At 37.9% G+C, this 16,051-nt stretch overlaps 1 protein-coding gene and 1 long non-coding RNA gene across 5 annotated transcripts; both read left to right on the top strand.

Annotated features, from left to right (window-relative positions):
* Nucleotides 1-9: 9 nt before the first annotated feature.
* On the top strand, nt 10-6,558 carry LOC109104849. Of its 4 annotated transcripts, XR_006161997.1 has the most exons (5): nt 10-1,187; nt 1,287-1,362; nt 1,544-1,657; nt 3,520-5,498; nt 5,785-6,558. It is a non-coding gene; the product is annotated as an uncharacterized LOC109104849 (long non-coding RNA). The 4 variants fall into 4 exon arrangements; XR_006161995.1 differs by having other exon boundaries at nt 10-1,362; nt 3,520-3,744; XR_006161996.1 differs by having other exon boundaries at nt 10-1,362.
* Nucleotides 6,559-8,964: 2,406 nt separating this feature from the next.
* Nucleotides 8,965-15,263, top strand: LOC109074793 (tyrosine-protein kinase STYK1-like). Its single transcript, XM_042772777.1, has 10 exons — nt 8,965-9,405; nt 10,911-10,969; nt 11,102-11,275; nt 12,098-12,424; nt 12,512-12,693; nt 13,294-13,374; nt 13,543-13,751; nt 13,840-13,880; nt 13,992-14,088; nt 14,218-15,263. The coding sequence occupies exons 2-10, from the start codon at nt 10,912-10,914 to the stop codon at nt 14,411-14,413; spliced, it is 1,365 nt and encodes a 454-aa protein (XP_042628711.1). The 5' UTR covers nt 8,965-9,405; nt 10,911; the 3' UTR covers nt 14,414-15,263.
* The last annotated feature ends 788 nt before the right edge of the window (nt 15,264-16,051 follow it).

Raw genomic sequence — 16,051 nt, 5'->3', positions numbered from 1 at the left:
ACAATAAAACATAAACACTCCTAAAAATGAAAGGTTCTTTATGGACATTGATGGTTCCAAGAAGAACATCTTTAACATCTGTGGATGAACAACCTTTAACATTTATGGAAACCACTCCATTGCACAAAAGGTTCTTTATAGTGGAAAAAAGTTCTTTATATTATAAAAAAAATTTCTTAAGTCCTTGTGTAATGTGAAAGTTCTCATTGATTTTACATTTTCTGGGTGTGGAGAAGAACAAAAAGAAAAACATTAGTTAATATTTGTCACATACCAGAACCATTAGGTGGAGATAATTAAACTAAAAGGCCTTTTACTTTACTATAATAAGTATAAGGTGTCAGTCAGATGATAGAAGGCATGTAGAGGACTGTAAACAACAGGTTCTTCACCAAAGTTTTGTCATTTTAATAATTTAGAGACTAATATGTTTATTAAATATGATATGTAGGCTTTACAGGCTTAAACTCTCAGAAAATGAATGTAGTTAAGTGTTTCATAATCATTTAATAAACTCAGTCAATTAAACTCTGTTACTGTGTTATTGTAACAAAAATAATCAAATACATTAAAACAAAACAAACCACGAATTTATCATATGTCCCTTTTAAATAAGGTTCTGTTGGCTACATTTGTTTTCTCTGTCATTTCTAAAGAATTTAAACTATGTGCAGCTCATGCGGTATAGACCTTAAAGGGATAGTTCACCTAAAAATGAAAATTACCCCATGATTTACTCACTCTCAAGCCATCCTAGGTGTATGTCCACCAAACAGATAAAAGTTAGAAAAGAAAAGAAAAAAACAAATTAGAGGGAACATTGGTAGAACCTTTTTTGGAACTGGGAAACATTAGTCAGGAAGGTATAGTTTGTGTGAAATCCCAGAGACATACAGCATGTGCGAAGATGCAAAGCATATGAAACAGTGATCCCAGCTAAGCTGGTTTGCCAACAGCCATTAAACACATAGACATGGTGAGAAACAAGTGATTTCCAAAAAGGGGAGAAGAATTCCAAATAGGTTTGGAGAACATTCAAAAGGGTAAGTGCAAGACAGACAGTTAAGTTTGAGGGTAGGGTTTGCCTGTGTGTTTCTTTGTTTGAAGATCCTGACCCTTTCAAGATCTCTGACCAGCAGCTACACTCTTCTCCCATTAAAAGAAACCAGAACAAGAACACAGCAAAGGTTTTGTACCATTATGCCTGTAAATGCCATTCTAATATACTGTAGTCCAAACTTGTGTGTTTGGATGTGTGAGTATCATATTGTGATTATTTATTACAGATGTCCAGTTCCAGAAAAAAAGGTGGTCAAGCAGTTCTATGATGTCATCTCTCCTTATTCCTGGCTGGCATTTGAGGTGCGAAAGTTTTTTATATCCTTAGTATATTCATTGCCATGCCATCGGTGCCTATGCAGTGTCAGTATTGTGTGCGTGTTGATTTTGTGTTTTAAGGTGCTGTGTCACTATAGAAATGTTTGGAACACTTCAGTTGAGATTTTCTTCACAATGTCACAAAACATTTTTGCTTTATTTCTAGGTAACCAGGAACCTGTTTTGGTCCAAAATAAGTTTCATTACATGGTCACAGATTTGAAGCAGCTGTCTAAGTTCTTTGGGGTCCCTGTGAATCCACCTTTACCTTGAAAGAAATGTATTCAAACCACCGTTTCTCTTTATGATGGCTCATGACCACATTCACAATCTCAGATAATTTCTCACTCAAATAGAAGAAGAATGCTGTGGATTGTTTTTAAAGTCATTTTTATTATAAACTTATTGGAAAAGATTTTTCCCTCCCAGTGAGGTCCCTTACAAGGGCATGTAAGTAGTGCTAAACTTTGTTTTTGTAATTTAATGAAGCATAATCTATCTTTCTGTTTATTTTGGGTCTGTCAGTTTAAAGCTTAATTAATTAGTTACCAAAAAATATTGGATTAAAATACTTTAATGCAGCTAATGCATTGGCCCCACCCCCAGACCTGTACATCATCTTACATTTCTTACAGTTGACTATTGACAAATATGCCAGGCAACAACTCCATTAATGCAGTAATGTCCTAAAATTCAAGATACTGATGCAAAAAATGCCCCTTTATGTGTTTTTGTCTCATATTTATATCATACAATATCGATATCACACAAGCAGGGAGAGCAGGGGCCTGTTTCAGAAAGGTTCAGAGGTTAAGTGAAAACTGAGTATGTTAACCTTGAAATGAGGGAAACTCTGGGTTTTCTGTTTCAGAATGGGAGGTTTGTCAAACCCGAGAAAGCTGGGTATGTCAAGCCCGTTTCTGAAAGAGAGGTTACTTACTCTATGAACCTAACCTGGTCGGGAGTATAGGTTTTCTTTGGTAAACCCAGAGTTTCTTTTGGTCTCCTCCCCCTTTTTAAAGCGCAAGTGTTGTTTAAATACTTCATTCATTCATGCACGCTGCAAAAATGCATTTCTTACTAAGTTTTTTTTTTTTCAAGTACAATTATAAAAAAAATCTTACATCAAGATGGATTTTCTATATAAGAAATTTATATAACATATTTAGTCTTGTTTCTTGGGGGGATCTAAATTAAGTGCATTGTACTTAAGTAAAATTATCTGCCAGTGTGGTAATAAAAATAATCTTAATGCACACCAGGTTAAAATATATGACGTGTGTGAATAGTAGTTTCAGTGGTTGTACCTTCCAGGCAGTAACGTGTTGGATGTGGAAAACTAACTTGTAACGCGATTGACGGGGTTTGAATCCGGCTTTTGCCGAGCTTGTTCTTCTCACTTTTCCCATCACATATCACATTAGAATTTATTTTCAAAAAAAATGAAGAAAATGTTCTAAAAGTGGAAGTAAATTTGCACTTAGCCTACTGTAAATAGGATCTGTCGCTAAGAAAGTTCATTCCACTTAGTGTAAATACCCGCTGCCGTATAGATGCACGCTGTCTTTTACTGTGTTTAATGGACATTTATTGAGCCAGGAGCCTGGATGTCTGAACATCCTAGAACAGGGTTGTCAAACTCAATCTCTGGAGGGCCGGAGCCCTGCAGAGTTTTGATCCAACCCTGCTCCAACACACATACCGTGTAGTTTTCAAATAAGCCTGAAGGACTTGATTAGTTGGATTAGGTGTGTTAAATGGGGTTAAATCTAAACTCTGCAGGACTCCGGGCCTCCAGGAATTGAGTTTGACACCCCTGTCCTAGAGAAACTTGAGGATCTGAAAAATGATAGAGTTCTTTTATGATATTGCTTCTCCTAATTCCTGGCTGGCATTTGAGGTGCGTAATGTTTTTCGCCCCTTAGTATATTTCATTGCCATCTGTACTAATGCAGTGTCAATATCATGTATGCATTGATTTTTGTGTGTGTGTTTTAAGGTGCTGTCGCCATAGAAATGTTAGGAACATCAACTTTAAATTCAAACCTTATAAGTTATATAAGTATATAGTAAGTTATATACGGCTTAGGTAATGGGGAAATTACATGATAACTTCTTCTTCTTCTTCTTCCGCTTATCCAGGTCCGGGTCGCGGGGGCAGCAGTCTAAGCAGAGATGCCCAGACTTCCCTCTCCCTAGACTCTTCTTCCAGTTCTTCCGGGGGAATACCCAGGCGTTCCCAGGCCCTGCCGGAGTCAGAGTGGTTGGGCAAACATCCATGAACCCTCCAGCACCCTGGAGAGGGTATAGAGCTGGTCCAGTGTTCCACGACGGGATGAAAACTGCATTGTTCCTCCTGAATCCAAGGTTTGACTATCGGCCGAATTCACCTCTCCAGTACCCTGGCATAGACTTTCCCGGGGAGGCTGAGGAGTGTGATACCCCTGTAGTTGGAACACACCCTTCGGTCCTCCTTCTTAAAAAGAGGGACTATCACCCCGGTCTGCCATTCCAGAGGCACTGTCCCTGACCGCCACGCGAGGTGTGTCAACCAAGACAGCTCAGGTCGGGTCTCATCCACCCCTGGTGCATTGTCACCGAGAAGCTTCTTAACTACCTTGGTGACTTCAGCTTGGGTGATGGACGAATCCACCTCCGAGCCCTCAGCCCCTGCTTCCTCAGTGGATGACATGTCGGTGGGGTTGAGGCGATCCTCAAAGTATTCCTTCCACCGTCCAATGATATCCCCTGTTGAGGTCAACAGCTGCCCACCTCCACTGTAAACAGTGTTGGCAGGGCACTGCTTCCCCCTCCTGAGGAGCCACATGGTTTGCCAGCATCTCTTTTAGGCCAACCAATATTCTTTCTCCATGGCCTCACCAAACTCCTCCCAGACCCGAGTTTTTGCCTCCACAACCACCCGGGCTGCAGCCCGCTTGGCCTGCCGGTACCCATTAGCAGCCTCAGGAGTCCCTCAAGCCAGCCAGGCCTGGTAGGACTCCTTCTTCAGCTTGACGGCATCCCTTACTTCCAGTGTCCACCACTGGGTTCAGGGATTGTCGCCTCGACAGGCACCGGAGACCTTACGGCCACAGCTCTGAGTGGCCGCGTTGACAATGGAGGTGAAGAAAATGGTCCACTCTAACTTAATGTCTCCAGGCTCCCTCGGGATCTGGTCGAAGCTCTGCCGGATGTGGGAGTTGAAGATCTCTCTGACAGGAGACTCAGCCAAACGTTCCCAACAGACCCTCACAATACGTTTTGGTCTGCTGAATCTGTCTAGCTTCCTCCCCCGCCATCGGATCCAACTCACCACCAGGTGGTGATCAGTTGACAGCTCTGCCCCTCTCTTTACCCGAGTGTCCAAGACATATGGCCGGAGGTCAGATGAAACGACCACAAAGTCGATCATCAACCTCTGGCCTAGGGTGTCCTGGTGCCACGTGCACCGATGGACACCCTTATGCTTGAACATGGTGTTCGTTATGGACAAACTGTGACTTGCACAGAAGTCCAATAATAGAACACCACTCGGGTTCAGATAAAGGGGGCTGTTCCTCCCAATCACGCCCCTCCAGGTGTCACTGTCGTTGCCCACGTGAGTGTTGAAGTCCCCCAGTAGAACGACGGAGTCCCCGGTTGGAGCACTTTCCAGCACCCCTCCCAGAGACTCCAAGAATGCCGGGTACTCTACACTGGCATTCGGCCCGTAAGCAGAAACGATAGTGAGAGACCTATCCCTGGCCCAAAGGTGCAGGGAAGCAACCCTCTCGTTCACCGGGGGAAACTCCAACACATGCCGGCTGAGCTGGGGAGCTATGTGCAACCCCACACCAGCCCGTCGCCTCTCACCGCGGCTGACTCCAGAGTGGTAGAGAGTTCAGTCTCTCTCAAGGGGCGTGGTTCCAGAACCCAAGCTGTGCGTGGAGGTGAGCCCGACTATCTCCAGTCCGTATCTCTCAACCTCCCGCACAAGCTCAGGCTCCTTCTCCGCCGGCAAGGTGATATTCCACGTCCCTAAGGCCAGTTTCTGTGTCCAGAGATCCGGTCATCGGGGCTCCTGCCTTCGACCACTGCCCGATCCACAATGCACCAGCCCCTTACGGTTCCTCCCACAGATGGTGGGTCCATGGGAGTTACATGATCACAACTACTCTAAATACATATGTCACATTAATGGTCATAGCTTTATATATTCCAGACAGTAAATGTATTCCTTATGTAGTTATTTAATCACTTTATTTCATAAGTATATACAGTATGTACTAAATGTGAAGCTCTACTTATAGCAATAATCTTCTAACTGCTTAAGTATAATTTGTAATGCACAGTTGTCAACTATATGTGTAAATTTGTTTTATTTATAGATGAAGACTGAAACCCTTATCAAGTTTGTTCTTTCCCTAGGTAACCGCCCCCTTGGACTGAACCCTAGTAAACCTCTCTACATGGTCTCAGATCTGAAGTTGCTGTCTGAGTATCTATGTTTTCACCTTCAAGCCTTTCTGAGAAAGTTATTCAAGCCACAGTTTCTCTCAGATGGTTTTTATGGACAGATTTATAATGTGCAATGCAAGACATATTTATTTTCTGTCTCTTATAAAGAAAATAACACATTTTCCTTTTTATTTTATCTCTTGCAAGATAAGCAACTATGTTATTCATGCTTTATTAAATATTATATGCTAATTTATGTTTACATCTCTTTCCAGTCAAAGTTTATATTTATCACTACAATGACATGGACATGGAAAAACTGACTACAGATTTAAGATTTTCTGAAAATCATTGTCACCCTAATAAAGCCCACAGCCACAATGTGATCACTACTCCTCCATGCTCTATTTCAACAACCTCTAAATAAAATGTTAAAGTGGTGTAAATACACATTGTTTCTGTTCAACAGCAAACACACAAACACACACACACACACACACACACACATCTAAAAGAGGACATTGACTTCTAATGTTTTTAAATACAGCTAGGGGCAGATCTACTGGTGTGGCATTGGGTGGCAACTGCCTTAAGAAAATGCATTGCCACCCCAGAATTATTCCAAACTAGTCTGTGTTTATTACATTCATGAATAAGCAAAAATGTATATATTTTGTTGTCATTTGTTAGGAAAACCATTAGTCGACATTTGTAGACAAGCAAATTTTAAACAAAGGATAATAATGCCTGTTTTGATAGCTCATTTGTCGCCGCCTACTGGCATAAATGTAACATTAACAAACAAATCAGAATCTGAAAGACTCTTTTTGGTCAAAATCAAATGACTCCAGTCTCTGAAAATCAACAATAGGTAAGAATCTGGGCCCGTATTCACAAAACCTTTTATCTTACCACTAAGAGTTCTCCTAAATAGCAGTAAAAGTTTTTAGCAAATAGTTTTCTCTTAAACCCTATTCTCAAAGCTGCTGAGAAAATCTTTTAATAGGAATAGAGAGAAGTTTTAAGCTAAGAGTAAGGGCCGGGGTTGACCTCCTTGCTATGGGTGATGTCAGCATGCTTACTAACTTTTCCACAGTGATTGGCTAATAGTATCTGTCAGAGATTTATTCATAGAAATATTTTTGAGTAAAGATAAAGGTTTAAAAATAAAAAATATTGCCACATTCAAATAAAGATTTTAAAATGAAGGCTTAGTGTCACTATAATAAACAAGTATGTGTTCAGCTAATTGTCAGCCCCTTACATGTATGCTTCTCAAAATTAATGAATATGCATATAAACTGCCTTTTAATAAACAGAGTAGAATAATCATGGTTAAGACATGCAAATGTTAAAGAAAACCAAACTGGACACAAGCACAACTGTTACTTCTTGGCCAACTGGTTAATGAAATAAAGCAGTGGGTTCCCAACCTCGTTCCTGGAGGCCCCCCAACATGCACATTTTGTATCTCTCCTTTGTCTGACACACCCATTTCAGGTCTTGGAGTCTGTATTTGTGAGCTGATGATCTGAATCAGGTGTGTTTGATTAAGGAGACATGGAAAACCTGCAGTGTTGGGGGACCTCCAGGAACGTGGTTGGGAACCGCTGAAATAAAGGACACAATCAAAGGAAAATTTGGAGTTGGGATAACCTTCAAAACCGAAGAAGATACCTTTATAAAAGCTCATTATCGTCAAATATTTGTAAAATGTTCATGTTCCGAGGCAGATTGCCAGCAACAGCCATTTTAGGAATAGTTTGTGGTTTGGTTTTAGTGGCTTAGGAGTCCTCTTCACTATTCCTAACGTTTCACAGATTTAGAAGCTAGTTTTAGTGCTAAAATGCTCTGTGAAATACTTTTAGATAAAAAATTTAGCATTTCTAAATTTAGGAATGACATGCCCATTATTTTTAAGATTTTCTCCTAAATCGGCGAGTTATGAACTACTTTTAGCCTTAAGATGTTTTGTGAATACGGGCCCTGATCTTAACTTGATAAACTATGTTGGATCGATAAAGGCCTTGACTAGTAAAAGGAGACTTAGAGAGAGTGAGAGAGAGAGAGATGGTATAGGCCGTTGCTAGGGTGTTCTGGGTGACCTTCCATAATGTCCACGTAAGAGAAGTTTTTGTTGCTCTCAGACTTGATGCACATGTCTTCTGTATGCATTAATGATAGACCTAATGTTATGAGCTCAGAGACATTTATATTATGTTGATTTAATAGCCAACATCTTGTTGCCCTGGATATTTATATTTTAATATTTATTTTTAATTGTTTCTAAACCGTATAGATTACTTCATGGTAATGCTACTGTTCTGCACATTCATGCACACAGATGTGTATATCAGACCAGAAATCCATGACACATTGACCACATGCACTTGCTTTATTGTTGGCACACCTCAGAGCTATCATGCCACCCTCATGCCACCCTATTAATAATTTTCTATATCTGCTTCTGTATAGAGCTAGTTATAATTACTATAACTTAACCCCACACCCCTAACACTACCAGAAAATGTTTTACACTTTTTTTCAATTAAAAAATAATAATTGACTTTATTTACCTAGGGTGTAAAATATTTTGTCCATGTCTGATAATGTGTGTAGACCTTAAAATATTATTGTGTGTTAAATATAAACAATTAGCATGGTCTATAGTTTAAGCCAGTAAAGACCTATTTAAAAAAAAAAATAAATAAATAAAAAACATTGGCCTTTGTCATGTTTGATCACTTTTTATCATATTTATTTATAGCTTGCTGATTAACTGATTTTAACTGGTTAGTGATGCACCCTAATGTTGAATTGTGCATTCCTACTATTGACTTTTTTGAAGTCCTACTTAAAACAATCAGCTGTCAGACACTGAATGTAAGTGCTGACGAAACCGTTTTCATTCTAAAACATAAACAGTGGATGAAAGGTAAACCTGCACGCCCTCTTTTACAGTGTTTAATGGACATTGATTGAGCCAGGAGTTGTACCTGGATGTCTGAACATCATAGAGAAACTTGAGGAGCTGGATAATCAGGTTTTGGTTTGGTTATATTCAGGAAGAAGAAGAAAATGTCACATATGCTGAACATGATAGTTGAGATAAGTTAAACATAAGTAGCGACAAAGGCAGGGTCTGAGCATTTAACTGGACATAGTGCAATTTCATGGGGTTTGACAGCAGAAAATGATACTCTGTGAAATGCAGAATTAGCTAGGCACTGTAATAAACCCTTTGGCTGTAAAAAAAATATTTTTAGCACTACAGAAAAGGAGGGTGTTACCAACAACAGCAAGTGTAGAGAGACAGAGCACAAGTGAAGAGGGTGGAGCTAAGTCACCAACAAAGGTGCAACCTAGACAAACACAAGCAGCCTTAGTATACAGTACACCATAAGGACATTCTCTAGAAACAAGAAAGAGGACAAATAAGATGTACTAATGACACTGTTTAATATGGGACAGAGTGATGTATTCAACAAAGGGATATCATCTCCATCAAGCAAAACTGTCTGAATAGAGACAATCTGAGACGCAAAGAAAGACTGAACATCAAGGAGTAAAACTACCTACAGTGTCCAGCAGGTAGGTCCATACAGACCTGCAGACAAAGCCACCACAGTTAAATATGTGACTTAGTCTTTTTGTTACAAGGCAGGCTTACTTGTGGGATTAGCTGTCAGAAAATTTGATAATTTATTTATTGTGAATTAGTTTATATTATAAAGTGCACAGAACACATATGATGATGTCAAAACATTCCTCAATTACACCAAAGAAGGACAAAAGACAGTATATAGAGAGCATTACACTACTGTTCAAATGTTTGGGGTCAGTGTGATTTTTGGTTGTTGTTTTTGAAAGTCCCCAAAAAACTATTTATTTTAATATTAAAATTTAAAATGACTTTTCATTTATATATTATTATTTTTTAAATGTAATTTATTCCTGCATGTGTTGGCAAAGCTGAATTTTCAGCATTACTCCAGTCTTCAGTGTCACATGATCCTTCAGAAATCAAGTAACATTTCTTTTTGTCATTGTTGAAAACAATCTTGATACTTAATATTTTTGGTAGAAACCGTGATACATTTTTTTCTGGATTTTTTCATGAACATAACGTTATAAAGGAATTTATTTAGAAATCTTCTTTTTTAACATTATAAATGCCTTTGCTGTCACTTTGAACAACTGAATCTTTGCTGAATAAAAGTAAATAAATACACTATACTAAATTAATTTACTAAGTCAAGATATTTATGCATAATATAGTTGCTTATGTTGGTTTCCTTATGCACCTCTGTGTATATGACGTGTCGTTGTGTGGTCTTTGAGAATGAAAAATGCAAACAAACAGGTTGAGCATCATAATTTAAATAAAAAGACTGCTCTGTGTATGTGACAGAATTTGAGCTAATACAGCGCCCTTTTATGTTACAGTCTGAAAACACATTTAGCCACTCTTACAGGCCTAGAAAGAACACATTCATCTAGTAGCACAACACAACTCAAATGACAATTACAGCTATGAACATACACAAAGTATAGCAAATGCTACTACTTTTGTACTGACATTTAGAAACCATAAGATTGGGTGTTCACTGTTTGCTCTCATATTGCACAAAGAGCACAAGTGTTTAGTGTAGCGTCTTTGCGATTATACTTACAAAACCCTCTCGTCATGTAAACACACAGAATTCACATATTTACATGTGAAATGTATTTCCTTGTATTTTTCTTATTTTCTCTCTGTGGTTGTTCCCGAAAAAAAACAAAAAAAACTATTTTTTTCTTTTTTACTGGAATGAACACTGATGATGAGGTGATGATTTGTCTCGATTACCCAAAGCCTTTTATGCTGATTAGAAACACTGATCATGTTACACTGACCCAGAACTCAGTATGATGTTTTATACTGCCATTATAAGAGATCCTTAGAAGGTTTAAATTTTAAACACTTAAAATCAACATTGTTTCAGTGTTCTCCGTATTTGGAAAACAACATGAAACTCAGCGCTATTTGGTATACAAGTAAGTAGTTAATTTAAAAAATCTCCAACTTTTTAAATCCTTATTCTGTCTCTGCACAGGATGGCGACCCCTTCCAGTTCTGTGTATTCTGAATGTAAACCTGGAGACACGTTGTGTGGTGAGTAATCATGTCTGTCAGATAAAACAAAGGCATCATCACCATTTGACGAGTATGTCTCCAAAGTTGTAAGCTAAAATTTCAAAAATATCACTCTTATTCCATGTCAACATGTGATCTGCTCCCCCACAGAGATCCGTGTGTATGAACAGGAAGTGATAATCGTACCAGTGCTGTTTTTGATGAGTTTCTTGGTCACACTGGTGTTTCTCCTGCTGCTGAAGTTCTGTCCTGAGAAGGTGGATCGCCTGCAACCCAAGTCCAGTCGAGCAACCAGGACTAGGAGAAACTTGCAAGGCATTGATGGTCAGTGTCTGCATATATATTCAGGAAACAACATGCCAAGAGTGTCATCCATAGATAAAAGTCGAAAATATGTTTATATTGCAAATCAAATACTATTTTAGATTAGTATTATTTTGGTGGTTAATTTTGGGAATTCATTTATTTATGTTGTATTACTGTCACATGATTATGATATGATGATAATATACAATCGTATATTTCTTTTCTTTAGGGTATTCCCAATTCCCAGTTGGGTTTTTATTTAAGGATAAATCCACTTATACTATTAATACTAATTTTAAGGTTTAACTGCTGCTAAAAAATACAATAATACATGTTTGCCAATCTTTCACATTGTTTTCCCATTATCTTTTCACATTGTTCACTTGTCTTTATTTCTTCTTTAAGGTTTTGGCAGTATATAGTTCAACGTTTTGTATTATATGCAAAAAACTTGCATGTTATGTTACATGTATCATGCATAACAAAACTGATGCATACGTTTCAAAATTAAAAAATGTAATTCCTAATTAATAACATAAATATAGAATGTCTTTACATAATACAGGGATTAAATATTTGCTTTAGTGTTAAGCACAAATGTTGTATTTCAAATGCAAACCACTGTGTTTGCGTGTCGTGGCAAGGGCGTATGAACCACACCTCTAATCTACACACTGAGATGGGTTTGCACAAAATGGTATTGATACTGACTTCAAGTAAGCAAACATGATATTTGATGGGTAATATATTTTAAGAATCGTGTTCTGTTTTTTGTTTTTTTAAACTTATGATTCATTGAATCTTACCTAAACAACTCTTTTTCTATTTCCCTATACGTAGCTCCTCTGGGTCTGAATGCTCTTGAAGGTGAGCCCATAGCATTGGACACTACATCTTACAGGACGTTCAACCCAGTTCGAGACTCCTATAGGCATGAACATGCCTCATTCAATGCCAACAATGTGGCCTTTACCGATGGCGGAGGCTCTTTTGGCGCCGCAGCTTCAGCCTTCACAAAGCCCAGGGAACTTCCACGACAGCGACTGCCCGAGAACTTCAAAGGGGTGTCTCCTCTCCCAGCATCATACTCTTTGAAGTCAGACAGCTCTGTCTCACTCTACAGGGCTCGTATGGAAAACAGAAATGTGGTGCTGCGTGTACTTAAAGGTGCCAAGTGATTTATGATATAGTCATAACGTCTGACTGAGATCTTGAATTCCAGTTTCACTCTCCTTTTTTCATTCTTATACTCAGATTCAGCCAGTAACCAGGAAAGTCAGTCATTCTTGGGCTTTGCGTCCTTCCTTTCCCAGTTAGGGCCCCATCCCTTCTTACCGGAGCTTCTGGGAGTTATATCCCTGCGAGCTCCTCTCATTACTGTTATTGAGGAGATGGAGAACAGAGATTTGCTCGGATTCCTGTGGAGGTGTAGACAGGTAAGAGGTTTGATCAAGATGTTTTAGAACAGGTAGCAGCTTTACAGAGGTCATAATCCTTATAGGGTCACTGACACCAGGGAGAAAAATACAAGATCTAAAAAAAAAAAAGAAAAATAGCAATTATATATATATATATATGTATATATATATATATATATATATATATAATATATATATATAATTAAGTAATTTAAAATCAATTGGTACAGAGCCCAGGGTTGGTACATGTTGGCGAAAAACGTCTAAATTAGAATAAAAAACAACAACAATGCAAAATAGCAATAAAGTAATATGCAATCAATTGGTACAGAGCCCTGTCCATGACATGCAGGGAAAAAATTAACAAGATATTGTGGCCAATAATTAATAATTAGTTCCCTTGTTTTAGTTCAAACTAATAAATTGTAGGAACAAATGAATAATCATGGGAACAAATTATTAAATTGTGGCCATGATATCTGTTTTTTTCTTTTGCATGTTTATCAACTTTTAAAAGTTCTAAAATGCTTCCCATATCTTATGTTGTTGATCTCAAAGGTTGTGCATCAAAATAAACTTGTTTTGTTGCGAATTCATTTGTCATTTGGTATTAAACAGGATAACGTTGGACCAGACGGCATGTATCAGATGACAGAGAAAAAGATATTCACCATGGCTTCACATGTGTCCTCTGCACTGGTGAGCACAATGCTGTTATCACCACTTTCTCAGTGTCAAAATCCAAGCATTCTGACATTTGAAGTGGCAATATAAGCATTAGTTGGAACAAATATGACACCAGTCATGGTGTTGTGTGATATTTTTGCTCAGTTTCAAGGATGGACATTCTTACTTCTTTCTCTGTAGGACTTTCTCCATAGCAAAGATCTTCTTCACTGCAACATCAAGGCTCGCAGCGTGTTAGTCAGCAGGATTTGTACCGCAAAACTCTGGGGGTTGGGTGATTTGTATGCAAGGACTTCAGCAAGTGCTAATCACAAGGAAGATCCCGAGAGAAAAAAGTGGCAGGCTCCTGAGCTATTGGCCAAGAGACCAGCCACTCCAAAAAGTGATGTGTAAGTAAAAAGCACAACACATGTTTTCAGGAAAAACAACATTCACATTTTCACCTCAAATACCTGTATTTCTTGATCTTTTCGACAGTTGGTCATTTGGGCTGCTACTGTATGAAATGGTGACTCTTGGTGAGTCTGCTGTCCTTTTCTTTTGGAATGATTTAAGTTGACTGTATCTTGCTTAGAATGGTTAATAAATCTGACCTTTATCTTCTCTCACATTGTTGATTATACTTGCAGGTGAGGTCCCCTTTGCTGAAATCCCTGCAAAGGAACTTCTACAGTATCATCAGCGAGGGAAAACCCTGAAGAAACCAAACAACTGCTCCAACTCACTGTAAATGCACCTCTAAAATTATTGTTTTATAAAATTATTGTATTGCATTTTTTATTTATTGTATTTGAATTTTCTGCTTATATAGTGTGTATGTTCAAAATAAACATTGTTGCTACTGCTTTTCTCCAGTTACTCACTTATCAAAGCTTGCTGTCAGTGGAAAGAGCACGACCGCCCCTCATTGGCTGAGGTCAGGCGCAAACTCCAATCAGGAGAGAAGAGTGCCAATGACAGCAGTGTTATCAGGGTGCCTGAGCCAATCAATACTGAACAATATCTGAAGGAAGCGGGATATGGAGAATCCAACAATTACACCATTTTCTAAACTCCACATGACTCTACATAAAAAACATCACATCTATATGAATATATTATTTTGTGTTTGAGGTGTAGACTGTGCATCTCCAGTGCTTCCTGCTGAGTGAATTGACTGTTGACCAGCCATACTGACATTAAAGAGTTTGAATGTATGAAATGTTAATTTTAGAGAATGTTTACAGATATTATCCTTTCTTTAAAATGCATTGAACAAACTGCAGTGTTGCCAAATTCTAGGATTTTATTTATGTTGGTCAAATGGCTTTTTTGTTGTACAGTTTGAACATGATGCTTTGAAACGGTGTAGTTTGAAGCAATAAACACAGAGAAGGTTCAAACTTACTTGACTGATCTGATCAAGCAAAATTTAAATCAATTTTTCAGGACAGACAAATTAGCAGTAGAAGAGCGTTGTGGCTAGAAGGGATACAGCAAAAACTGGAAGCTAACATTAAATTGAATTTTCTACTTATTAGATTGTGATTTATTAACGTCTACACCTACCCCAACCCTGAACCAACCCGTTACAATAATGCAAAAATGATTATTGTTGTACAGTGTGAGAAAAATTAAGATATGTTGATGTTCGCATGCCCAGTAGTTTTTGCTGTATGCCATCTAGCCTTAACCGTAGAAGATCTGGGTTAATGATGCAGTCTTGTTTAAAGATACTATTTCCAGCCCATACTGAGTCTGACTCAAAATTTTAAAACTTATTTAAATGATTTTAGCTAGGCTTGTTTATATGTAATATGTCCATCTTGATATAATCTGTATTTTATTCCTCTTCAGTCACTGAATCTTCACCAATTCTTTTAACACATTTTATACAATAAATAAAAAAACAAGAACATATCATCATCTGATATTCTCTGATCTCAATCAAGACCATTATTAAGCCTACTGTACGTAATCATTTATCTTTGCCTCCTCTTCACAGTAACTTGTTTTGTCTTCTAACAAAACAAGTCAACTAACCGGCATTAAATTTACTGGGTGAAACTCATGTAACGTTATCTAATCTCTAGTTTCTCCTCTTTCAGAGGTCTTTAGTATTCATTCCAAGAATCAATACACATTAGAAAAAGGATTGCTTTGTCTTTCTGGCGCCCGGTTGTGGTACATAAATGCAGAACAAGAAAAAAAAAAACAAAAAAAACATATACCCAGGCTCTGTATTTTTTCCTGTGACCGCATTTTCAAAAACATGACCCTGGAAACACAGCTCGATCTTGGAACATACCACCTTAGGTGAAATTTAAGACCAAACCTGTCATGGAAATACACACTATGTATACTGCAACACCAAGACTTTTTGGTGGTGTAAACGATTTATTCTGAAGCAATATTTTAATCGGTGTCCTGTCAGTTTTTACTAAATCGGCTTGTTTTTAATATTTACCCCAGGATGTAATTTACCTTCATAAAGGCCAATATGTTTGACCTTATAAAATGTATGCATCATCTTGCATGTCAAATTCTTACAACTGATCAGGAAACAATATACACTACAAGGCTGTTACCAATCAAATTAAATCATTTACACAGCAAAATTACAAATGCAATAATGTTATGAGATAAATGTTTTAAATCAAATTTTGAATATACAATAATAAACGCATACTTGGCATACTTTTAAACATGG

This window comes from Cyprinus carpio, chromosome A16 (assembly GCF_018340385.1).
Source record: "Cyprinus carpio isolate SPL01 chromosome A16, ASM1834038v1, whole genome shotgun sequence".
NCBI lineage: Eukaryota > Metazoa > Chordata > Actinopteri > Cypriniformes > Cyprinidae > Cyprinus > Cyprinus carpio.
This window is presented reverse-complemented; position numbering and strand designations above follow the sequence as displayed.

Coding starts and splice junctions, on each gene's coding strand:
- LOC109074793 (XM_042772777.1), top strand. CDS start 10,912: ATGGCGACCCCTTCCAGTTCTGTGTATTCTGAATGTAAACCTGGAGAC. Junction 10,970..11,101: donor ACCTGGAGACACGTTGTGTG/GTGAGTAATCAT, acceptor GCTCCCCCACAG/AGATCCGTGTGTATGAACAG. Junction 11,276..12,097: donor AAACTTGCAAGGCATTGATG/GTCAGTGTCTGC, acceptor CCCTATACGTAG/CTCCTCTGGGTCTGAATGCT.